The sequence below is a fragment of the Carassius carassius genome, chromosome 31 (genome assembly GCF_963082965.1).
Source record: "Carassius carassius chromosome 31, fCarCar2.1, whole genome shotgun sequence".
In the NCBI taxonomy this organism is placed as follows: domain Eukaryota; kingdom Metazoa; phylum Chordata; class Actinopteri; order Cypriniformes; family Cyprinidae; genus Carassius; species Carassius carassius.
In genome coordinates this window covers 12810102-12837655 of record NC_081785.1, presented here as the reverse complement: position 1 = coordinate 12837655, position 27554 = coordinate 12810102, and the positions used below count along the sequence as shown (strand labels likewise).

At 38.8% G+C, this 27554-nt stretch overlaps 1 protein-coding gene across 4 annotated transcripts in view; it reads right to left on the bottom strand.

Moving 5' to 3' along the window:
• Positions 1-27554, bottom strand: part of LOC132111583 (protein quaking-A-like) — a 72542-nt gene that overhangs the window by 29850 nt on the left and 15138 nt on the right. For all 4 annotated transcript variants that reach the window (XM_059519010.1, XM_059519009.1, XM_059519012.1 and 1 more), the window contains exons 2-3: positions 23456-23598; positions 3036-3152 (exon numbers count right to left, since the gene is read on the bottom strand). In XM_059519010.1, coding sequence (XP_059374993.1) covers positions 3036-3152; positions 23456-23598 — 260 coding nt within the window. The remainder of the gene's footprint in view (positions 1-3035; positions 3153-23455; positions 23599-27554) is intronic.

Sequence of the window (27554 nt, the reverse complement as noted above, 5' to 3'; positions counted from 1 at the left end):
CTTGGATGCCCTTGAGGTAAGCTAAAACATACCAAAATTTTATTTGAAAGTGAACTATCTCTTTAAGACTAACATATTGATGCTAACACCCCCAAAAAAAATTACATTTTGATGCCTTTAAGAAAAAAGAAAGAAAAAGGGAACTCAATCCAAAGAACCAAGAACAAAGACTAGAAAATAAAGAGAGGAGGGACAGAGGGAAAAAAAACTGCTTCAGATAGCCTACGGTGTGGCTCTGGAGAGGTTCTGTGATGCTCCGGTGAGGGTGGCCGTCTGTTACATTTGATCTGTGCTGTGGTTTCGGAGAGCCCTCAATTTGAAAAGTGTTTGATCAGAAGACGAGGCTACACAGTGGGACAGGTTATTATCCAGCGTTTGTCTGTCCTGTCCTCTCCCATTACATCGGCCTGAGCTCAGCATCAGTATGCACACACAGCAAGCATGAGGATGTGGTGTCTCGAGGCTGTGTGAACTGGTATATTACACAGCTCGAAAGGGCAAATGGGGTTAAACCACCTTTGGGGAGCTGTTAAGTAAAATGATTTAAGGCTAACAAAGCATTTTCTCCTGAGACTTCAGGTGATCCGTGCCTTTACCTTTCAGAGTAAACATTAAATACACCACTAACAAACAACTCATCGTACCCTGTCGCATCCCCACAAATGACCTATAACTAAACACTGTGCGATGAGAAACACTCCCACTCCGCCTCTTCTGTGAATGAAAGTCACTCTTTTTGTCTTCAATTTTTCTACGTATCAATCGCTCTTTCAGTTCCCTGAAGTAAACTAAATTATTGAGAGCACAAAAACGGCTTGGCTAATGTAAGCTAAATAAACAACTCATCAGCCCAGACCTGACTCTGCTCACAACTCTCTATTTGGAAGGGTTCAACTATACACACAGCTGTCAATTTTTTGTGCATATTTTGCTATCTGCAGACTCAATCTCACATTTACTGAATGTGATTTACTGAATTACTAAAACGTAGAGACATGAAGACATACACAGGTCAATGGCTGAACAATTGTAATGCTAGATCATCCATTGTCTTTTGTGAAGAAAGAATGTCTCTTTACAGTAATCAAGTTTATTCTAAAAAACAAAACCAAAAAAAAACACGATATATAGCAACAACAGCAACAAACTTTCTGGCTTCTAATAGTGCATAAGGTAACTGAATGAAATTACTCGATGTTAAAAACCTAATGAAAAGGAAGAATTGACAGATTTTCTTTGGTATTATGTTGTACATCCAAGAAAAATTGATTCATGAAAAAGGAACAAATGTAAGATGGGTACTTGGTTCTATCAGTTGTAGATTGTCAAATTTAAGAAAGGGCTGGGTTTAGGCAGACTTAATGATTAGAGAAGTCCAACATATGAAATTATTTTTATTAATTATTATATCAAAGCAAATTAGAAGTAAAACATAGGCATGGACGAATCATTCACAATGAGAAAAAAAAAAATTCATACCCACTTTAAAATGTTTTTTTATTTTTTCAAACAAACAATGAATGGACGAAGTAACAAAAGATCATGATGCACAATGCTGGATTGTGTACAGTAACATCAATGGAACATTATGTGCTCTCTAATGTAGTAACAGTTAGTTGTGTCAGCTTTTGGCTCCACTGAAAACCTGCGGAAATGCAAGAGATTCACAGGAAACCCACCCAAGAAAAAACATTTCAGTGGAAAGGGACTATGACAGAATCAGTCAGGAGACTACTCAGACTGTTAGGAAGCAGGAAAACTCATTCTGTGTTGGGGAGTATTCTAGCAAGCTTTAGATTAGTCACCGAGACAAGAGTGTGTGTTTTACATTCAGCAGGGCAACAGAAGACATAGCCAATACAGAAATGCTATATACATGAAGAGAGATATGAGAGAACTTCTAGTTTAATCAATTTCTGCAACAAGCCCTTGAGGTCACACATATGGCTTCTCAAGAGGGGAGCACAGCTGGGGCCCAGGTGTGTGCGTGTGTGTGTGTGTGTGTGTGTGGGGTAATGCTAATGCACAGTGATGGGGATTTCCTGATAAAACAGCTCCACTGGGACGCTGACAGATATGACGAGAAAGAGAATACTGGACAAATAATGCTGATTCCTGGCTAAAAGGTTTTTAGAATTAAATCGGCACAATTGCTTACTATGGAATCAGCCATTTCTTCTGATTTTTCAGCATGTAGTGTTTAGCACTTAACACAAACAAATGTAATTTCTCTCAACCCTCGAGGAAGTCTCTGCTAGAGCTGACAGGGCAGTACAGTTATGTCTCTGAGCTACATGAACTCCCACCTGAAGCCATAATTTCCCATCATTCAGGGTTTAGCTTTTCCTCTGCTGATCACACAATGGGTCTCTTCTGAGAATGTAAAGAACGATCTGGGTACTGCTTTCTAGTATGTCTACCATGTGCTTTTGTTCTCTCTGACACCCACACCACCACAACCAGGCCTGAAATAGAACTGGGCCTCAGCCGGAGCCCTGCAAGCTAACCGTGAGTGTGCAGTAGATAGGAAAAGAAAGACATTAAGACAGAAAAAATGAGTGAATTGGCTCATTAGGGACAAACTGGCTCCAAATGGCAAACGTCAGCAGAACACAGTCCGTGTAGGAAGAGGGGGTTGAAAAAGCTCCAAATGGTGACTAAGTGGTCACATTTGTCTATCCTGGTTGGACATGTCCTGCTGGTGCAACAATTTTGGTATTAGTTTTTCTGGTGCCCCACTTTTTTTTATATTATGTGCTGCTATTTTTCATGAAAATCAAATCAGAAATGCCAAAACCAAACTGAACCACACAGCATGGACCGATCATCTGCACTGCCCATATGGACTGTGCAGAACAGGAAAACATGCAGCACAGACGAATTTGACCAGTGATGGTCCTGCTCTGGGAATCAGTTAGAAACATGGCTCAAGGATGAATTAGGGCACAATAAATGGACCCTGTATAAATTAAGTGTAGGTTAACTTTTTACACATTTAATATTGGTAAAAAAAAAATTTTATTTGCCCGTCTCACCTTCTTTCTGTCTCTCATGGAGCTCCTCCCTCTCACCATGATCTTGCAGCCAGTCTCTGCCTCCAGTTGCTTTGCTGTGAGTCCACGAGGACCAAGAATTCTCCCTACAAAATTATACTGAAAAAACAGAGAGAGAGAGAGAGAGAGAGAGAGAGAGAGAGAGAGAGAGAGAGAGAGAGAGAGAGAGAGAGAGATTAGAATGCATTCAGAAAAGCGTCTTTTATAGAAAACAGGATGTGTACATACACACAATGCTGCTAAAGTCACTAAGAAGTGGGTCACACTTAAATTTAAAGTTCATTTTAAATAAAATGTCACCATTTAAATCACGTCGTTTCAAAATTATATCATTTTAACTGGAACAAAGGAGTCAATCAGTTAGACCACAACTGTTCCATACAATGAAAGTAAATTGTGACAAGCATTCATTCTGCATATCTCCTTTTGTGAAGAGAGAACAACAGTGACAATTCTTATTCAGTAGGCTGCATTTGCGGAGTGTGTATTTTGGCTCTGCAGCAGTCATGCACACACACACACACACACACACACACTAAATAGCCTAAGCTGTGAAAAAATTGAGAAGAACAGAAATCCACAAGAGAGTGTGTGTACATAGTGTAATGACAAAAAAAGACAATTCAAATAGCTCCACTGTAAAATCCTCAGAATCCTTTGCCTCAGCATGGTAATTGTGTATTTTAAGCAGTAAACACACAAAAAACCTCTCTCTCTCCCACACTAATAATTTAATTAGCTCCAGTGAAGCCTCTGACAAGCAAACGTCAAATCCAATTCGTTTAAATTAAATTTGAAAAAATAAATCAACAGCTGACGTAAAAACTTTCTGACCAGGCGGCTAATCACTCTTCCTGCTCTGGCCACCGTTTATAAGCTACAGCAACAGCGAATCAGGAAGGTGGATAGAAATAAGAGCTCAAAAACTTTGTCGTCAAGCTCATGTTTACCAAACAGAATGGTAAGCAGTGCTGCAAAGCCTCTTTCTTGCTTTTCCTCCGTCCTGCTCTTCATTTTTTTTTAATGTCCTTCATAATTTTTTCTTTCAGTTATCATGCTCCGATGCACGAAAAGGGGAAAAGCTGGCTGTGTGTAACGTAAATAAGAAATGAAACAACAGGGAAATTAAAGGAGGGGAGGGGTGTTATTGTGGCCCTGGTCCCTGATGCTGTCCTCCGGGGCTTTGTCTGAAAGTACACTTTATTTACCTCCATAATCCTCCCAGCTATACAGTGCCTCCCCGACAGCACTGCTCCAAATAAGTTAAAAAATCTTTTTTTTTTCACTCTCTATCAGATTAGGGCTGTGCGATATGGGGAAAATATCTAATTGCAATTTTTTTTAAAGATATTGCGATTTGATTTGCGATTTTTACTTTTGCAAAGTAATGCTTCAGCTTAATATTGTCAATAATGTGCAGCACAGTATGAGTATCATTACCCTGCTGAAAAAAATAAATAAAAAGATATTCTTACAGTTTCCATGAAACCATTACAAAATTCCTTTTTGTTTTTGGCTTTATTCCAATAGGAATTACTGTTGTTCTATCAAATACTAATATATATACACATATATATATTTATATATATATATATATATATATATATATATATATATATATATATATATATATATATATATGAAACAACAGGGAAATTAAAGGAGGGGAGGGGTGTTATCGTGGCCCTGGTCCCTGATGCTGTCCTCCGGGGCTTTGTCTGAAAGTACACTTTATTTACCTCCATAATCCTCCCAGCTATACAGTGCCTCCCCGACAGCACTGCTCCAAATAAAAGTTAAAAAATCTTTTTTTTTTTTTACTATATTAAATTTTTTTATATGTTAAAAAAAATTTAAGGCACTTCAGTCTCTAGCAAACATAAGTGTGTGTAGCAAACATAAGTTAGGAACTGTTATAATTTTAAGTTAGGTCGGACACTTTCACCTGTGAATCCCATAATGGGGGGTGCTGGCTAACAGGTTAAGACTTTTCTTTTTCTTTTTTTTTTGAGAAAGAGCAAAAACAGGAAATATGGTTTCTAAAACGTAATCTCTTAATATTAACTACTTGTTTATTTAACTGTTGTATAAAATCAATATCATTTGTAATCATGCTTGCTTTTCTCACTCTTCGTGTGATATTAACTATGAAATTATATAAATATAAAATATAAATATAAATGCATTTTAATAGACTGATTAATGCATGCAGTGAAAGAATGCACTCTAAATGCGCCAACGCGCACTAGTCTAACCTACTAGACTTCATCACCGTACATGTGCACTCTGTAATTGTTTTTTGTTTGCTTTTCGTGATATACTCATAATATCAAATCGCGCATCATTAAAACTACAATTACGATATTATCGAAGAGCCCTGTTAAATTTTTAAAATGCATTGTCATCTTATCGATCCACCAGTTCACATTTAAAGCTCTGCGTGTTTGCAGGGTAAAAACGTGGGTTGATTTTCACATGGTTCTGAAGTCTGAACAAAACAACAGTTGTGTTCATTCATTCAATCAGCGTTTGATAGAAATATAACCGATTCCCCGGTAACAGCAGAACACAAAGCAGAGCAGCACTGGACTTTGAATGTGCAGCGCTCCAGTTTATTAGGTGAAATCATAACATGTGCCTTTTGAAGTTTAATGGTCACATTCAGCCACATCGCAGTTCTGGTCTTTCCATCCCCAAATTTAAGACCTCTTGGAATCATAATTAAGACTTTCTTGTACAACTAAATTTAAGTCTTTTAAAGACCCCACGAAAACCCTGAAATATGCTGATCGGGTCAGTCGCACAGGTGCTCGCACGCAGTCGTTTCCAGGCACAAATGCGACTGAAATGGTCAACCTGTCCTCCAACCAATACGCTTGTATAGGTCGTTTGTCCAAATCCCTGAAATACGACCCATCAGAGCGTATACTACAATTGCGCCCCTATCCGCAAAAGGTCGTTTTCATATTAATGTTTTGTACTCTTTTATTTGCCCTCTGGTTTGTGTTTCGTGTAGCTCAGTTAGTAGATTATTGTGTTATACCTTGATATGTAATCATGCTATCATGGGTTCGATACCAGGGAATGGACGTGCACGAAAATGTATATGCTCAATAAATCATAATTTAGCATGATTTCTGTGAGGGTTAGGTTTAGGGGTGGGGTTAGGTGTGGTCATTCGAACGAATAAACCACCTAGTAAAATATGTAGGAAATACTGTGAGATCGGTGTAAAACGCCACACATTGCATTTAAATAAACGTGCGTTTTGATTGGTAATGACGTTATACGTCAATTCATGACGACAGACGCAACACGATACTGTCATTATTTTTACGCCCGCTAGAGGGTGCTTAACTTTAAAACGTAAATATAGGTCGTAATAAATGCTTGCACAAACGACCTATATGGTCGTTTTTTGTTGGAGGATAGGCTCGAAATGGTTGCACTGTAGAGCCCTGATCAGAATCTAATATTCAGACAAACCATGGTGTAAAAGGGCTTAAAACAAAAGCAAAACTTTAAACAATTTGTTTCTAGTTGCTTCTATTAGCTTGGTTATCTAACAGCTTAAATTGTTGCCATGTGTCTTGTTAAAAGCCTTACATTACTCCGTCAACCATCAGGAGTGACTCGTGAATTTTTTTTACAGGATTCAAAAGTCTAAATTAATGGCAGTCATTACTCATAAGACTTTGCAGTGGGCAATAAGATCATCAGAAAGGAACTCAAAAGACTGACTCACGCTTAGTCAAACCCAAGGAACAGACGGCATTGTCCTGTCTAAATAAATAGAAAAACAATGCTGTTTCTCTCTAATAGCTTATTGTTTCAACACAAATGACACAGTGTAATCCGACAGCTCTGACTGTGTAGGTGGATCAGAACTGCTGGAGTTCTAAACACATTCCAAATGTTTTCATGAGATGCAGAACAGGACACGTGTGTAAAACGGTACACTGAAGTAGCAGTTCTGCACGTCACATCATGTCTCATCATCATCATAAGACAGTCAGTGACAATGCCTTGAACATGTGCACTGACTGTCCCTCTCATCACCATCTGTAAAGACATACACATACTGTAAACAAATCAGACGGTGATAAAACAGCAGTGTCAGTGCCAGTGTGATCAATTATCATCTGAACTCCCATCACTCCCTCTCTTAAACAGGAGCGCACCTGCATGATCTGTCTCTCCATGCAGTGCGTATGTTGATGATGATGATTGGACATGGCAGAGAGCAGCGGCCTGGTGCAGTGGGGCAAATTGCACACTTTGAATACTGGAACCAGACAGTAATTACAGCCGGGAGGAGAAGCCACTATTTTACTTCCTGTAGAGGGAGGAAGGGAGGCACGAGGGGAATGATAGAGGAGAAACAGAGAGAAGTACTAGCGTTTTTAGATGACAGCATGAGAGAATGTTTTGACTGTATTGTAGCACTTGTGTTTGTGAGAGAGTCTGTGAGGTGCAGAGATCAACCGCAAAAAGCCTGGAAAATTCCACCCTTCCGCCACACAAACATCAGCCACTAAAAAAAAACAGGGCTCTGGGAGTGTAAAGCACACAGCTCATTTAGTGATTTCACCAACAAGGAAAATCTAATAAAATCTAGACAAACCAGACAGACAGACAACACATCTTGACTGCTGCAGTTATTTATACAATTTAAACTAAATGTTCCTCACAGCATCCCGCTCGCAAATATATGATCACTCAATTCAAACAAATTATTTTTATTTTAGACAGACGAGGGGAAGAAATTCACTAGCACTGTAACCCACAAAATCTGCACAGGGAGTTCACGTGTCACATCGCAGAGTTAGATGTTTCCAGTGTAGACAGCTTTGTTCAGCATAATGGGAGCGATGTAGTTTTGTTTTGTCATTGTAGTCAGACTGTGATTTTTCAAAACTTTTGGTAGTGAGGATACTACACAACTTGGGATGCACATTTCTGTTAATTTTCCTGACCGACAACCACTGACTGATAAGATTAGAATAATAAATTAATATTAAATAAAAACAGAATGCATGAGTGTCTATGAAGGTTTATTTTTGTGTGCAAAAAGCAACATACAGAACAAAAGAGCAACAACAGATCCTGGATTCCGACATCAAGTTATCACACAAGTGCAAAACAGAACAAAATTTCACAAATAAAAATAAAAATAGGCCTCCACTAAATATTTTTCACTTAATTCAATTAAGATGACAAAACAAAAACACACTGAATAGGGCAGAGTCTGTTTTTTTTTCTATCAGACATTAAAATAATAGTAAACCTACCAAAGTGTGTTTTTTATTTGTTTTTACAGTAACTTGGGTGTGCTGTGCGGATACTCTGGAGCAGATCTCTGCACGGGACTGTTTCCTAATGCCACTCCTGCTGAATTTCTGACCATTAACGGCTGCTCCCGCAATGCCGTTTGCTTCCCCCGTCTGCTTCCACAAACACTCTTCTACTGTATATCATTTTCTCACATCAGTAAGCCGCTATCAATTGGCGGGGTACTGAAATCTCTATAGAATGAGTGCTTGTGCTTCGCGGTCACTTTTGAATTCGCAATCACGTGTACTCTGTGTAAAGGAAGCACACAATAAATTTGTCAGTGATCTGGTGAACTGCATCCTTCAGCATGGTCTGCCAGTCATTTCCCTTACCCGTGATCAGTCAAGCTCGTGTTCGATGCAGGGTTGCAAAGTCCACGTTTTTTTTTTTTTTTTTCCACGGAATTGGGCTACTTTTAAACTGTTACACTGGTTTGATTTTTCCCTGTGGGTTAACAAATATGTATAGCACTTTTCTTTCACCATGCAGCAAAAAAATTACAATAAAAAATAATAATAAAAAATGATATTATTAATAGGTCAAAATGTTTACTCTGTTACTTTCAGTTATACAGTCAATATGAGCATTCGTATATACTACCAGTGACCATAGAATACCCAAGACATGTCACTCATATAGTTTTGAATGGGGAAAAATGCCACGCTCAATATGGCTGCTCAATAGCAGGAAGCCTCACTTTCTGAATGAAAGAGCCAATCGCTTCATGGTAAAGATAGCGTGTCGCTGCAGCTGCCGTTAGAAGCACCCCAGTTGCTATAGAAACAGTCAGCACTCTGAGATGTGCTATTAGGACTGCGCATGCACACTGGCTGATCTAGCCTGAGAAATACGCTTTTTATAACAACATTTATGACATAGCTGTTGTCATTTCTTTGGTTATTTCAAATATTAAATTTAATCCTATGCTTATTGAACGGTTTTGGAGAATTTGAGGCTTCCCCATTCAAAGAGATAGGACCTACATTTGGATGCCCATGAGGCGTTTAAAAGATGGCCGCCGAGTCACCCAGGAACTAGGGACTTTGAGCTGGTACTCTGTTTCTCCACCGCAGGAACCAGGATCTAAAAGTTCAGGGGGAAAAAATGCCCCTCAGAAAGTCCCTGCTGGCAAGGTAGTACTTTTTCAAAAGTCTGGAACTTTCGGGGGAGGGACTTGGGCGCCAAACATGCTGATTGGTTGAGTTCACGCAGCATTGGTGATTTCTACCACCATTTATTCGGATAATATTCAAAATGGCACTGTTATTGTGTCATGAAATGTAGTTTTAAAAGTATTTCAGGTGTGAATGTAGTCGTTTAAAACTCAAATCTGTGGTTTATTTATGAAGACAGCACCTATTTAAAAATGTGTTTCGCCGATCTTGAAGACGATCAGCTCCACGCAATCAGCGGGAGCTCAGTGCTCATGTTACCGACGAGAGCAGCCTCACCTCGGCTAGTCCTTCTGACATTTGCCGCTGGCTCTGATGTCTCCTTAGTAGAGGATAAAATATAATTCATTTTGGGTAAATCTAAGAGTTAATCTTTGGTCTTTTTTCAATTTATCTATGTTAAAATAAAAATAAAAAGAATTGATATAACATTTCGTTTCTAGGCTGTATAAATAACGTTACACATTTACCTGAACTAAGTAAATTTCTGCAGCTGTTATGTTTAAATGAAAATGAAAGGAGGCAGTGGTATTTAATATCCTATTTAGTCTTATTGTAAATATACAGTGAGGAAAATTGCAGTAGCCAAGGCGAGCTGACTGATGTTGTTATCAAGTACACTTCTGTTTGCAGAATTACTGGATTTGTGTCTTCCCGTCCGTGGGAGTTTACACTCAAGTTGAACTCGTATAGTCCGAAATACCGAGGGTGCAAGTCCGAAATTTGCATACTTTGTATTGAGAAACGCACGCAGACCTACGTCACCAGACTATTTGCCTAATCTTCACAGTATTTTAGACCGTGGTGGAAACGCAGAAAGCAACAAGTCTGGGGGGAAAATAGTTCCTGGGGAAAGACTCTCCTGGTACAATTGTTCATTAGATACTACTACCCTGCCAAGGATCTAAAAGCCACTATTATTATTACTATTATTATAGACAAAACTTAATATTAGCATTTATTAATTTTTACTACTACTACTACTAATTATTATTATTATTATTAATAATAATAAATTATTAATAAAACTTTGTGATTATTTATAATACCCACCATCATATCTATATTATAACACAATTAGCCAAAATAATAGTATTAGAATAATAAATATAATAATAATTATTATTAATTCCGTTTTTACCCTAGTAGAGGGGTAAAGACAGAAACAATGTTCTTCAGCTGCCATTCCATTACGTCACCATGAACCTTAGTAATATTCCTGCATTACTGAAAAATCTATATGCTGTGCACGGGAGTGTGTGTGTGCGCGAGGGGTTCGGTGTTAAGCTGTAGGGATGTATAACAGAACAGCCTAAATGTGAGGGTAAGTGGAGAGTTGAGTAGTTCAGAGACGTAGCTGGGAAACCTGACAGAGACAAACGAGCAGCAATGCTAACATTATACCTCCTACCCACCCGCTCCCTCCTCTCTCCTTCTGCCTTGCTCTCCTCCATCACAATAGCCACTTTTCCACTGTCGGGCCAGTGCGAGCCAGTGCTTTAAATGGGCCAAGTGGAGCGAATACCCTCAGACCTGTAGCACCAAGGACAAAATAGCGCTGCGTTTCCATCGTCGGGCCGGAAGCTCCACTGTGCTTCACTAAAACTTGCCCTTTACACGCTCTAAGGAACAGTGTCATGCAACCCCATCATTAAACAAACAAAGAGAAGTTATCAGAAAAATAAAAAGAAATAAGTCACTGGAACCAGCGCGATCACAAAACAAAAAATAGATATATATTAAATATTTAAATCCAAAAGCATCAGTGTTTTATATTATATAATAAGTGAAACATTTAAATACACGATTGTGATGAAGAAAACAGATGTCAGCTTCTTATTCTCTAAGTGGTCGCATTTACCATGTTCACTATGGTAACGTTAATGCCTAGCGTGCATAGTCTTTTGCATCGCTTATAAATATACTATATATATATATATATATATATATATATACCATATACCATACCTTGCATGGTGATAATCCACATCGGATCAAGTTTCAAACACTCGCTGCTGACTGAAAGTGAGTTTTGAGCTCAACTTATTTTCAAACGTTTTTAATGCTGGTGTTATGATGTAAATTACACTGGGACCTTCTAACTTGGTACACTGCAAAAATATATATAAAAAAAATTAACAACAGGGACCAACAATGTAACTAATGGCGCTTTTCCACTGCATGGTAAGGCACAGTACGGTTCACTTTTGGGGGGTTTTCCACTGGGTAAAGTACCTGGTACTTTTTTCAGTACCACCTCGGTTGAGGTTCCAAGTGAATCGTTCAGTGAACTCTACTGATCACTGATTGGCTGGAGAGAATCATCAATACCTGCGCCAATGAACTTGCAAAATGCGACAAAACCGCTAGATTTAAATCAGCACAGCCAGTGAAGGACGAATGCAACTGTTTCGAACAAGGGCACCTTTTTTTTTTTTCGTTGTCTGTTAAGGAAGTACAGACATTACTCTTGTTGATAGCAGAGGATCAGATCCAACGAAAGCTTGATGGGGTGATGCGGAATGAAAGTTTTTCAGGAGTCGCGACAGTAGAGGCGGCACAATTATAATTACATGTTACATGTTGGTCACAACTCTAAAGCGATACTAAACTGCAATGGAAACGCAGACCAAGGCATGCTGAGCAGAGTCGTACCACGCAGTGGAAAAGCACCATCAAGTTAGTTTAGCGGAACTCAAATCAGCCCTATTTGTTTACATACTGTTATCAGCTGAAGGCAGATGGAAAAAAGTGAGGAAAGTACAGTACTGCATTAAACGCTTTACTAGTCGAGGTTTCATTCAGTTTTGGACAACACAAAGAAAACAGAGGAGAGGGCTCATGTGGAGAGAGGAGGAAGAGTGCTGAAAACAGCTAATCCAGTGAGCTGGAAAAAGAATAGAAAAAAAAAAAAACGGAGGTAATTCATCCAACTGCGGCCTCCCAGTGGAGTGATACAAGACAGTCTTCACACACACACACACACACACACACACACACACACACACACACACACACAGAAATAACAATCTGCTCGCCACAGTGTAAGCACATCTGTCACCGGAGTTGTGAAGAAAAGCGTCAGAGAACAGTCTTCTCTCTCTCACCACATCACTTCTGTATTCTGCTCTGTCCTCTATTTTTCAGCTGGTTCTGTAAACAGGTGTCAGCACACATCATCACCTCTGCCTCACCTCCCTCTTCCTTTGCAGCTTTACACATCCTCTATTCAGCACTTCATTTCTTACCTTAGTCATCCCTGTATACACCCTCACTCTCTCTATGCCCCATATTTGCATTTTTTCACTCTCTGCATCACATTTAGTTCAATCCTCCAGAGAGGAGGAAAACATTACAATCCATGATCATTCTGCTGCTGTCTCTGCATGGTTTTCTGTATAATTTCATCATAAACAATTAAATCAAAAGTTTCAGCATATCATTTGATTAATCTGTATACCATATATCTAAAGAGAAAGAGAGATAGAGAAATTGAGTGTGTGTGGGAGAGAGAGAGAGAGAGAGAGAGAGAGAGAAGATAACCTATCGGATGCCCTTGCTAATTACTAATTAAACTGTTTTATGAATGTGGTGGGGGCAGACTTCAGGAACAGTTTCATCTACGAGAGCAGCTGAGTCAGTTTGAGAATAGAATCTGGTTTAAGTTTTGGAAACAGTTTTGTTTTTTAATTATTGTATAAATGCCAAAACCACTAGATTTATGACTGTTAACGGTTCTTGGGAGTCTCCATTCTTCTATTGATGCAAATGGAACAGTCAATTAAAACCCTTTGAAAGGGTTACCTGTGTCGCAACTGAATTTATCAGCACCAAAGTAAAATTGTTTTAGCTAAGTAGTGAATTTGCAGTCTGAATTGAATGTGATAATAGAAAAAGTATTGGGTGCCACATAAGAATATAAAGACAATAAATGGACAACATATCTTTCTACTGAGCTGTCCCTGCTGGCTACCCACAATAAACAAATGACTTATGAGCCAGTTCTTTTTCAGGACTTGTCTACAAACTCATAAGTTAAGGCTGGAATACAATATAGAGTAGGCAATATACATGCAAGTGAATACAGAGGAAAAACTGAGTGTCACACACTAAATGACTAAGGATTGCACACTACCACTTTCAAGATGTTCCAAACACAAGAAACTCAAGCAGAAACATTTTTTTAGTTGGTAGGAGATGCATGACACATCAAATAATGTGTGTCTTAAAACCAGCTCAAAATATAAATTGTGTTTGATATCCTGTGACTGGATATGATCACGTCTGGAGAAAAAAAAAAGTGTCTGTTCCCATAATACACTACACAGTTGTCTATGAAATCTGTACAACATCCATGGTTCAATATTTGCTTCTTAGTTGGTTTACATTTTTCTTTTCAGTTTTGCGTAAGTTCTGTGCATTTTATTCATCTCTGAATTGGCTCCATGTGTGTGTCCGTGAATCTAAGTCCCATCAGTGAAATGTTTGACAAATTGTGATCTGATGTGGCTTTATCATGGAAATGAAGCAGAAAATATATTCTACACATATAATATTATATTCTATAATTCTACACAAATTATAAATACAGATGGCTTTAAGAACACAAACTATATACTGCCGCAATGTTTATTGTCTGTGTGTGTCATCATTCAAAACATTTCCATTTTTTTATTCAGTTAGATCCATAGCTGGATGCCTTTGAAAATATAAGGGATCTTCTGGAACTTAGGTTTTATTACTTCTGTGATGCATATGTGGAAGTAATAGAACAAGAGGAAAATACTATTTATAACTAATACTATTTCTGCCATTATATAATCCAAACCGAATAATACAAGTCGCAAAACAGCAATCAATCAGTCCAAAACTTAAAACAAAAATTATTCTCGACTCTTCTATATCCCTCTCTCTGCGTGTGTGTGTGTGTGCATGTGTGTGCGCGTGTTTATGTGCAATAATTTGGAGGGCAGAAAATCCAATCTGAAACATTATGACATGACATGACTCCTTTGAGAGCAAAGTAATTACTCTCTCTAAAGAGAATGAGATATGGATGGATGAGAGAAAGAGAGCTAGAGAGGCAGCCTGTTATCCCTAATATAAATCTTTTTTTCATCTAGTTACCTCTCTTTCTCTCTTGTTTAATCTCCTCTAAACACCAGGAGCAAAATCAATCTCTGTAAGCTCCCAGCATTTAGACACACAATAACACAATAAAAGCAAACAAAAGCCACATGAGCGCAGTGGTGGTGCTGTAAACAGGTGGTTTAACAGATGACTAGTGTTACTAAAAGCTACAGTTCAATTTACATTTAATCATTTAACAGACGCTTTTATCCAAAGCAACTTACAAATGAGCAAAAGCATAAGCGATTTATCATTTGAGTGCAAGTAATATTAACAGTACTGCAATATTGAAAATCAAGAGCAAATTAGTGCAAAAATGTAATTGAGGAAAAGTACTTTTTTTAACTGAATGCTAAACAACGCAAATAATTCACATATAACAAGACATCCAGACAAGAAACAACATATTACAATGAAGAGGTGATTGGTACAGTTAATATTAAGAGGAAATGCCTTTTCTTATGGATATGGAGCTTGATTTGAGAAGCAGTGGATGATACCTGAATCACTTTGCTTTGACTGTCAGCCCTGCCCTCTTTCTCTAGGAGGCAAATGTAATTTGTGTCTGAATTAACACGATCATGCTAAACAGGGCAGAGGAGGTAGCGAGGATGTAATCTCTTCCCCTCTCTCTCAGTCAGCCCACTGCACTGGACAAACACACACTTTCATATGCATCCCTGACGATGTTGTTGGCTTCTAGTCCACCTGCCAAGCCTGTCTGCGGAGGCCCCAAATTACAGTCTCAGAAATTCATCAGCCACACACAGTGGCTTAGTTTCAAAACCTAGCAAGCTGCCTACAGACGGTACTTTTGTGTAACACAGGCATGTTGGAACACACTTATGATGGTCAAATTTGCCATCTTGGTACTAGAGACGGCAACACACTGGTAGGCTGAATACTAATGATTCTTTCTGTAGCTTGTTTTAGCTTCATTAAATCTGTACCATTAGGTTTGAAACAGACTTTGAGGCCTAAACTGCAACTGCATCATGGTGTTTTTCCAACAAATCCAGAACGTTCTGCAGGATAACTGACATTTAAAATGTTTGGAATGAGCTACAGTACTGTAATTTTTAAACTACACTTCTGAGAGCATGCAAAAAAAAGAAACATCTGCATGTACAAATGGCAATTAAGAAAAAACATCAGGGAAATGAAAAGGCGTGCATCTACAGAAAAGCATAAGTGGCAACGAGGGATCTATGTGTGCGGGCGGGCCTCCTCTGATGAATCGGTGAGCTTTTCAGAAATGGCTAGATGTCATTTGAGAGGCTCAATTGGAGTCCTTTGGCTTCAAAAGCCCCAGGAATATCCTGTAAATTAAAACTTGGGGCTTCAGTCTGATCTCCAAGTTACCAAACCCCAATATTGCCTCCCCAATGGGTCCACCGCCATGCTCTCATATCCCATCAAATTCCCAGCGTTAGAAAGGAGACTCAACCTTTCTCAGCTCAAAGATGACTTTTATAGCTTGCTTAATTGGGCTGATTGCAATTCAACAGTTGCATTGCTTAAGTGAGCCAGAATCCAGAGGTGACCACTTCTTAAAGGTGCCATAGAATGCATTGATACAATATTTTAAATTGTTCTCTGATGTCCCCAGAGTGTGTATGCAAAGTTTCTCAAAATACCCCACAGATATTTTTTATAGCTTCTTGAAATTGCCACTTTTAGGGTATGAGCCAAGACAGCATTAGTGAAAACAGGCATTTTCAATGTTAGCTTTAGCAACATTATTGGAAAACAAAAGATGCGTGACGCTTACTTTGTCTGGAGTCTTGACGTTTGCGCACACAAAGCGTTGGTATCGATCCCGCTTTCAGAAGCAATATTTGTACAACTCCAGCCCTGAACTGACCCTCATCTGTGAGGCAGTTGTCCGATGTAAAATGTTAGCACTAAGTATAGGACTTCTCAAATTAGTTTTTTTTTCTGGGACATTTCCTTCGAAAATAAAATGTAACAACCGTGTCCTTAGCAGTCTATGGAGACTCGTATGTTATTTTGTGCATCCCAACACACAACACTTTTGATGGGTCTTTGGCGCTGACATTGTTTCTCCAGCAGCTACAGCAAGAGAACAGTAATGGCGGACCGCTGCTTCTCACTCAGGGCTGTGTTTATGCTAATAGGGCAGAGAGCATCACAAATGGACAGGACTTTCACCAACTGTGTCATCATAATCTGGAATTACTTGTGTGGAGAAGGTTTATGATTTTTTTGGAATTATAAAACAATGAGTGAGTGGATTTTATAGGCTGGTTGTTTTCACACACTGCGGCCACACAACTGTGTTCAATCACCTTATGAAAGTGATCTTTGCATTCTATAGCACCTTTAAATCTCAAAGAGAAGATCAGACGTTTCAACTGCACACATACAGCCTGAATAATACTGTTATGCACCCACGAGAGAGAATTTAGCTGGAAAGGAACTGCTGGATCACAGCACAAACAAATATGTGCTTATGCAGATGTGTCTGCATGTACTTGCAAGATGTTTGTATGGCGTGTGAACAAAATTACAATATGCAACCAGCTAAATAAATCTGATTTATTCACCCCTAATGGCAACAGACATAAACCACAGACATCTTCTCAGTGTGCGGCCAACACACACACGTCACAACATTACAGCAGAAAGCAGTTCGTAGATGACAGGTGATGTAACAGGATTTTTTCCAAGAAGAAAGGGAGATAAACATCTCACTGAAACTCAATGGCAGGACTAGAGGAAAGACAGAGATGGGGGGGGGGGGGCTGTCACTTCTAGACCTGGTCTGTCAACTATCTTTTCTTTTCCTTTTTTACCCTGTCAATTTAGGACCGACTCAATTTAATTTTTTTACTTTAAGTCCGACCGACTTGCCGATTGGAAATTTGCATTAAGACCAACCAATTTTTTTTACTCTTCAAACAACTAATACAAAAGCAATAAAATACTATTAATTGTAAATATATAAATTGCCTAGGCCTACATACAAATGAAAGCCATCTTCTTTAATTAAAAAAAACCTGTGACGTCATCTATGTTTACACTATTGGTTAACGGATGTCACACTATGGCCTGTGCGTTCGCTTCATCTCTCATTCACTGTAAGAGTCAACGGTTCGTGTTTGGTAATGATGGCAGCGGCTGCAGTTAACAATGTTCGCGGTCACTGTTCAAAGTCATACGGGTTCGGGCACCATAATACATCTAAAGAAAAATTCATTAAAAAAAGCTTGACAACGAAGTTCTGGAAAAACTGTGCCCAGATCTTTTCCCATCCCTTCTCCTGTCTAGTCTAAAACCGTGAGTGTGTTGACGGTCACTTTGTGTTTGAAAATCTATTGCACGAATCAACCAACACAAGTTTCGAAAACGAAAATAGGAAATTGATTTTAACAACCTTCTCTCGGAGCGCGTCCAGGGTTTTTTTTTTTTTTTTTTTTTGAACAGGTGTCACAGAGCAACTGCAGCTTGGGCACCCTTTAGTTTTCTATTGAGCCAGGACACACATGCATAACAGCAAATAATACTTCTGCACAATGTTTCTCTTTTTACAACAGAAATTTGAATTCTGTCGGTAATCAGTCTCATACAGTTTCGGGCTGTCAAAATAGCTGAAAAACTAAATTCGAATTTTTTACTTAAATGATAAAAATTCAAATTGTATTCGAATTTAAAATGCATAATTTCAGTTAGGGTGAAGAAAACTCTTCTGAGGCCTCAAGATAGCGCATCGAGCAAAATATTACTGCACGTTTATTCAAAGCATTAGAATACATGACTGTGAAAAAACAACATAATATTTAAAATAATGTTTATGAACCAATTATTATTAATTAAGTTGCTTGAACTATAAACAAAACAGCGTCATGTATGCATGCATTGTTAAATAAATAAAAAGGGCGGAAAACCAGTGACACAGGATACATTTTTTCATTTAAAAACATGAGATGCAGTGGGATGGGGAACAAAAACCCAACATAAAGTCTCAAGATATTTTTAGAAAAATTTAATTAAATAAATTACATTTTACATGTCTTTCTAAACATGCGGCTCTCTTGTGTGAGACACGAGTCCAACGGTGTCCCTCTAGAAAATGAGCGAAATATGCGTTCTGTGTGAACGGCTTGGTTTCAGTTTTGATGTAAACAAGATTTTCTCCACATTGATGTTCTTTTTTTTTTATAGGCTCACGTAACCTTATAATGCAATGCCACATACATCGTCATCGCATCTCATGCGCCACTGATAAAGATCATGTATACAGACATCCCAACCTGCAAAAGGTCATTTCAGGGAGGTATTTCTCCCCCCCCCCAAAAAGGGAAGGAAATAGATCTCAGCTGTAGTCACCTTCTCATTGAGACTTTGCCTGAATGGGAGAACTGAGATATATTGGAGCAGCCTTCCCTGCGCTTAGCCTCCCTAACATGTTGTGGTCCTTAAAAGATATAAAACCATAAAATATTTATATAAGCTATAGGCCTATGTAATTATTCGTTAATTATGTTTAAATATGTAGATTACTTTTACTATTTATATAATCTGTTTATACAATTTATGTAAACTGCATTTACTTATTTTCCATTGCAACTTTAAACAGGTCTAAGGAGTTGTTTTCATGTAGCCTTGGCAACTAGCCTGAATAATATGCAGATGAAATTAAACTTGTCAACTCACCTCAACATGCCTTTTGCAATCATATAATGCCCCATGGGCAACGCTTGAGCAAGACTGTCATTATGTTTAACACCTATAAGACAGGGGTACACTTTCGTGTAGTCTGCCGTAAAATGTGTCTTATACATTTTTTGTTTTGTGGCACTCTCCCTCTGCCATGGTGCTCCTGTTTCTAGATGGACATAACTGATTAATTTTGTTCGGGACTCGGGAGTAAAGATAAAAACCCGCCCACACTGACAATTGATTGGTTGATTTGCAGAAACAGGCCAATCAGGATGCTCTCTGTCTTACATGCGCTTCGCACACACGCACATTAGCACACACACGCAAGGACTCTTGCTCCCTCTCCCTCTCTGCCGTGCGTGCGCTACACGGTTTGAAACACAGTATCTGTTTCGCATGCGCGCTTTTGCTCGCTCGGTCTAGATTCCGGGAGATTTTAACTAATTCGCGGGTCTCAGGGAGCCGCTTTCAATATGCGGGAGACTCCCGGAACTTCCAGGAGACTAGGGATGTCTGTGTATACTTCGGCCGTGGCGAGATGGAATGGAACATGGACTGTGAAGTACCGGGGCTCATAAGGCAGCTTCCTTAATGCACACCTAAAATTTCGAAAGCAACGTTTTTGCATTTGAATGTGGATTTTTATTTTAAATTCGACGAATATTCAAAACAATATTTTTTTGACAGCCCTAGAAAATCGCCTATGCGATTTTTTTGTTGTTGAAATTTAATCGTAAATGCAGCCATGTTGAAGCCTGCAGTAAATATATTCGGTGTTATTTGCCGTATAAAACTTATTTAGACATGCAAAATCAATTTTACAATCGATTCAATTAACACTTGTCACTCAAATCAAACAGGATTTTTTTCACAAAAGTGACAACCCAAGAAAGCAAAGTAAACAGTCGCTCATTTGTAGGTTGCATTGACACGTAGCGGTGGATGCAAGTAAAACAGTATAACAGTACTTCTTTTTTTTCTTCTCACCTGAAATTCATGCAATAAACAGGTTTGTGACAGATTTAAATTTGTTTGTGGTCTATATAGCATGCATCAAAATGAGGTTTGCAATGATGCGCCTGAAGGCACGGGTTGAAGACCCATGTCACGATATGCTAATTTGTTTAAATTCATACCTACGTCATCACCATCACAAAAATTCACTTTTTTTTTTTTTTACATTGAAACGTGAAAAAAATGTATATGTTGACCGACCTACCGAACCTTTTAAAAAAAAAATTACTGTTACTGCAAACCAAAATATTTAAGGATGGCCTTATTTATAATCTTTTTCTTCATACCTATGTCATTTCTCTTCCAATGTCCTTTCCATTGTTAATTTTATTCCCCTTGTAATTTTTTCTATGTATGGACAGTCGTAAAAAAGATTTTTTATACAAAATGTGAAAACACTGAAAACAGTCTCACACACAGAAGACTAGGACTAGGTCAGTTTATTTTAAAAGCAGTGTCTGTTTTCCATTTATTCTCAAAGCAATAGCGCATGATTGGATGTTTAGTCTGGAACGAGGGGTCTGACCTTGGTGGATGAGCCTACATGCAGTTCTTCCTGCAAGCTTTTGCCTTCTCACTCGACACTTTAAACGAGACCTCTCTCCACCATTAGACTTCACTTTAAAATAACCTTTTAAAGTATAAGAGCTAGAATTGTGAATTGAGCTCAAAATGTAAAGCAAGCTCCCTTTATTCCTGGAACTAACTAGATCAGGTGTCAAACCACTGTGTTTAATATACAGCGAGTTTATGTTATGAAACACCAATAAAATAACTTCCATCTGACTGGAAGGCATCATTACTTAAATATCAACACCTTCAGATCACGAATCCTGAACACTTTATTCTCAGTCAAGATGCTGATTGGATGACCGAGCCAAGTCACCTGCCTGAAAGAGCAAATCAGAGAGACTGTGAAATAATTGCTAGCGTTTCCCTGCTCAGTAACGGCTACAATTATTCTTCCTTTCCTTGCGTGTTTAGAACATTAGGGTGGAAACATCTGTGTGTTGTGAAACAGTGACTCATGCTAACCACCAGGGGGAAAAATAATGAGGCAAGACTTGCAGGGAACACCGTGAGAGAAAAACAGATTTGAGGGGTCAGCTGGGGATTCTATGTACACTGGTGTGTGTGTGTGTACACGCGTGTCCTTCTAGTTGCATTTGTTCGAACCAAGCGTGCCGCACAAGCCCTGAAAAGTGAAGCCAAAACGTCTCGATCGCCCCCTGGTGAGTGGTCCTAGTATAGGTCATAAACCCCGCCTCCCCATGTTATTCAATGGGACGAGAGACCAACTAAACAATTAAATTACCCTTCAAATATCTTTTTTCCGAAGCGTTTTTTTGTCATTTACTGTAGTTTGTATCACGCTAATGTAAATTCAAGTGTTCGTTTTTAAAATAAGTTGTTTTTTAGATAGTTATTTAATGCTCTAAAAACGGTGGTGTGACGTCGTGATTGACAGCTGTGATTGACAGCTCTCTGAGCCGAGGTGGCACTGAAGCGTCAACAGGCTTTTTTCATGATCTTCGGAGGACTGAGGAGATTGTATTTACCTTATTTTAATGAGATTGGAGTGGAACGGAGCAGACAGAGTTCACAGGAGCAGAACTCCACTTCCAAAACAGTGCAGATTACGGTATGTGCATTCTGCGAGGGAGACTGAGGGCGGGGCACAGGGGCGGGGCCGTTGATTTCGCGGCTTTAAGGCTTTACTTCCTGCTTGCTACTGCGCATAGCTACTGCGCAGAACTGGTCCCTAGATCGCTATCTGCGCAGGCGCAAGTCCAAGATGTCAGCGCCATATCGGGACACTGGCGGCTTCAGTTTTGACCAATGGAAGAGAGCGAAGGCGAGTCGTCCATCTTTTTTTACAGTCTATGGTTCGAACACACAGACAGTCACTCTATATTTTCCATAGCATTACAGAGCTGTGGTGTTCATTCTATACTGGTCAGCCATGTTTTCCATTAGCTGTTCTAGCTATTCTGAGACAGACGTCACATGAACACACACTTAAACATCTATATACATTAACTAAAAGACAATGGAAGAGAATTTGCCCTCGGCTTTGCCATCACAGGAATAAACTACATTTTACAAAATATTAAAGTAGAAAAACTATAATGTTTCACAATGTTTCCGTTTTACTGTATTTTTGATCAAATAAATGCAGTCTTGGTAAGCATAAAACACCTAAACTTCAAATTTCCCCTGATCAAATTTGCATCATTCCTAACAGTACCCTCTTATCTATAGTAAAATTACCTTAAAGTTCAGCTTTCTGAGTCAAACAGAGGTGAATCTATTTCTCAAGTACAGCATCAATCATTATAGAAAGTGCTTAAAAGTAAATGCCAATTTAAAAAAAGAAACATTCTGCAAAAGATAAGCAAAGCAGTAGCCTCAATCATAATTAACTCTGCTTCAGACTCAAAGAAAACTGGGGTTACAGTAAGTGTGTGTGGTGGTCCGCTGAGACAGGTGGGTTGGCCTTTATCAGGGCCGTAAAAGGGAAAACGTATTTCATGCTCTGCTGACCCCCTTTTTCTCTTTCATCCCCTCTCCCTTGTCCACGAAGCAGAAGAATTAGGCAGCAAAATTGCTCCCTGTGTGACATGGGCCACCAGTGTGTGTGTGTGTGTGTGTGAATCTGTCTGTGAATATGAGAGAAATGTCAAACATGATCATCTAAACGTCAAGCTACATCTTGTGTGCACAGGTGAAAACAGTTCTCTTCAACATAGAACAAACTCCAAAAAGATCCCACTCTACTACTAGAACATGGCCTGTGGCATTTTGGCACCATTCCAAGCTCCCTGCAGGGGACTGATAAAAACTACTACTGCTGAACTAGCTTATGGCAGAGAGTCCTTATTTACACCCAAACATGTTTCCTTCTGCTAGAGAACCTAGGAGTAAACCTTCTCACTTCTAGATTTCATCAGACACTATAACTGTCAATCATCTGTCACTACAGTAACAGTCAATCACTGTGCTTGATTCTAAAAAGATCAGCAGCATCATAAAACAGAAAAATGTAGAAAGTGCAGGTCTGAAACTTACATCTGGATACTCTTTGACAGGTACAAAGAGTTTCTCCTGCAGATGTATGATGGGTCCCACTGGCTCTGGTAACTCCAGGGGGTGTTTGTCCACCAGACCGTTCACCGTGTCGTTATACATGTCTTTCCTCACTCTGTTTATCTCTGCAGGTAGAAAAAAAAGACAAACAGATCAGAAACAGATGAGTGAGAGGGAAAAAAGACAAAAAGACGTGAAATGCAACATTCCAGGGCACCTCCCACTAAATTCGGTTGCCATTATCAAGAGAAAAATCAACAAACAGCCGTTATGAAGTTTCATTGCGAGAGGAACTCACATGCACACAGTACACATTCATTTAAATAGAATTTTTCATAGCTGGCAGCTCCAGATGAGGTTAAACTGCTGCTGCCAAAACATGATTAAGCTCAGGATGTCCATTCCAGTCATGCTTACACACACAAAGCCTACCCTCATGATCATTCCCCCCCTCACACATAGTGTCTTATGCTTTAAAACCTAGTGACCTAAATGAGCTGATCGTTAGAGTTTGAAACAACCAGATGGCACAGCTATCACAGACCTGTTGTGGAATATAGAGAGAAAGAGAACTATCTACAATAAAGGTGGACACACACCAGATGAGAAGCGCAGCATCTACAACTATTCGTAAAACAAGTACAACACGACGTAGCTGGGCACTGCAGACAGACGGCACCGGTGTTCGTACATTTATAGGAAACAATGTGTTTGAATTTTAAAGACGCGGTGCTTTGCATCTCGTCTGGTGTGCGACTGCCTTAAGAGTAATTACTAGGGACACACCGATCTGATACCAGGAAAAGTGTCAGATATTGGGGGTGTTTTGAAATGGAATGAGTACAGAATTCATAAAAATAATCATGCGTTATATTCCTAGTGTTCTGGCGTTGCATGATAGCCCTGAATGACAAACGAGCTGGAATTCAAGTTTGCTGCTTTCTCTCTGCAAACACTACTAGGGTCACTAAGATTTTTTTAGAAGTCTCACCAAGAATACATTTGATCTAAAACACAACAATATTGTAAAATATCATTTATATTACATTTTTCCATTTGATTATATTTTAAAATGCATTTTATTCATGAAGTTCAAAACAGTGAACAGAGACAAAAAAGAAAAATGTAAGAGAATTTCTTGTAACAATTTTCTTCATTTTTGTCTGCATGCATTATTGCACTCTGTTCTGCATTACTAAACATTAATCTGCATTGATACATCACCTGTCTCAGAGCAGGATCAAGAAAATAAAGTGCTTACACACTAGAGGAAACTGATGTGAGCATTTGACAACTACCAAAAGTGTAAGATCCAGGTCAGTCTGAAATCAAGTGGGAATAGAGCCAATTGGATTACCTAACAAACAACCGGACCAATCTCTCTAAATTTCTCATTGGTTGCTGGATACCAATCTAAGAGTAAGTTTTGGACGCATGGAATATCACTTTTAAAAACCCTTGCAGTTTCCCCTACACAGCAGTCCATTTAGAAGACAATGGATTTGACGCATTCTCTGAAGTGTAAACTAATGTGTGGCACCTTGAAGTTGACTCTGAAGAACAGACTTGAGGAGGCCTACAACACTGATACTAAGTGTGTGGGTGTTTCATGGGGCCCCAGAATCCTGGGAGGGGTTGAAGTGTGATGCAAAACCCAGATCAGAACAACAACAGCAGCTCATGGCCTACGTAAGGCTGGAACCTTTTACGCAACGCATTTTCTCTCACACATGCAATGAGCCCCAGAAGTGATGACATAGCTGCTGCAAGTATATTAGCCAAATTTACAGAACTCAATCCATCTTCTCTTTTGACCTGAGTGCAACCTCCTATTCCTCCACCCTTCTTTTTACATTCCTCTATCTCAGCCTGTGTCTCTCCCTCCACACTACAGCAGGAGGGATTTTTCCTCTGGCTCGCTGGAGTAAAAGTACCCTGTGTCTGCATGTTTAATATTCTTTGACTGCAAGTGAGTAGTTTAAAGTAAAAGAATGAATTTTTAAAAAAATTAAATATCCTTGACTCAACCAGAAATGGGTCATGAACAAGAATGCATTTATTTAAATCTTCTGCCAGGCTCACAACAGTATACATCCCTAACCATGTGCCCTTTCAATACACCATCATTTTTGTAATATAAAAACAAACCAAGAAAAAAAACACTGAGCTTTTGAACAGTAGTATAAGGAGGGAAACACAGGGTGATAGTCATAACTATAGCTGTGTATTGACAAGAATCTATCAATCTGATGCGTATCACGATACGGGTTGCGATACGATATATTGTGATACACTGCAAGCAAGGCGATATACTGGGATATTTCTTATTTTAGGAATTGGACATTTTCAGGAAAGCTGTCATTAGGAACACACCACCATACGCAAACCTTAGCAATAAATTAATAAACAATTTAACCAACCAGAACACAGTGGGATCTGTACTTGCAATAATCAGCCCCTGTAATTGAAAAACTTAAAGGGGAGGGAGGTGGGGGTAGGGCGATTCTTTTGACAGATATTGCAATTGTGATTTGATTAGCGATTTTAATTTTGCAAAGTCAAGCTTCAGCTTAATATTGTCAATAGTGTGCAGCACAGTATGGGTATCATTACCCTGCTTAAAAACAAAAAAACAAAAACAATAGAAACCATCACAGAAATTCTTATGGTTTCCATTAAAAAGATTACAAGTGCGTAGCGCGTTTTGGGCATTATTGCCATAGAAATTAATGTTGTTCTATTGTTTCCCATCTGACAGATTACATCCAACCAATAGAATCAATCAAATACCAGTAGACACCATAATAGTTTACATTAAAACCTAATATAATTCCCATTGTAACCATTAAATCCATGAAATTTTCTGTTGTGTTTTGGGAGGGGTTCTGTTGGGGGTTTTTTTTAGCAGGGAATATAATAATTGTATTCTATTATTAAGTCTAAATACTTCAGCAGTTGGCTCTGTAATAAACAATAGGGAAAACACAAATCTGAATGGTTATTTAAGATTATTTTTGTTTACAGGGTAAGGGCTGCATTTAGCGCCATCTGCTGTCAGAGAGTGAATGCTTTCATTCAGCGCGTCTCAAGTGTTCCTTCATGTGCTTCTCATGCGCCTCTTGTTTACATCAGAGCGCATGCGCTCTTTCAAGCAGCATACAGCGATGTTGTGCATTTTAAGCAGCTGATGGGAATAATATTCTTTAAATGCTTTCCAAATTCTGAATAATTTGTAATGTATATTTATTCACGGTATTTAGATGTGCCCACAATAACAATATCGTGCATATTAATCACCGCAATATATTGCATTACCGAATACCGGCACAAGTCTAGTGTCAAGTCTCATCAATATTGCCAGATGCGCTCGTGGGGACCTGCAGTGTGGAGCCGCTGGGTGAGTATAACTGAACATTATGAGAAATGGCTACTCCGTGTGACGCAACAGACATGAGCGAGTATGAGAAGCATTCAGAGACACAGGCTGTGTGTGCGGCCTTCTGAATTGGGAATAGCGAACATGCATTCTAAACTTCTATCAAATTAGAATCTGTTGGGGAGATAAAATGTGCAAGATAAATTTCATGTACTAATAAAAACATAAGAATTAGGGCTGGGATAAACTTAAAAAAATTAATTAATCTAGCGATTATTTTTCGATGCATCGATTAATCTAACGATTCTTTTTTTCCACGGTCCGATTCGATTCGATTATCTCCCCATTAATTGACTAATAGCAATTTATAAATGTTGATTTACATATCTGAATTAAAGAATTATGAATTCCTTAGTTTATTGCTCTTAAAATTCCAAAATAAAACATTATACAAGTGCAAAGTAATGCTTTTCTTAGTCAGAGGTAGCATTCAATAAAACCTTGAAGCCTTGAAACCACAAAGGCCTAAGTTACTGAAAAAAGTGCATCTTGTAATTCTTTCAGATGAAAACAACAACTTGATGTTATTAGCATTCAATAAACAAATTAAAACGTCACCAAGGCAGCCACCCTTTCTTAGAGCTATTGAAAGAATACAGTAACTATTGTAAACTTGGGGGCTTTAAGCTAAAACAAAGTGCTTTT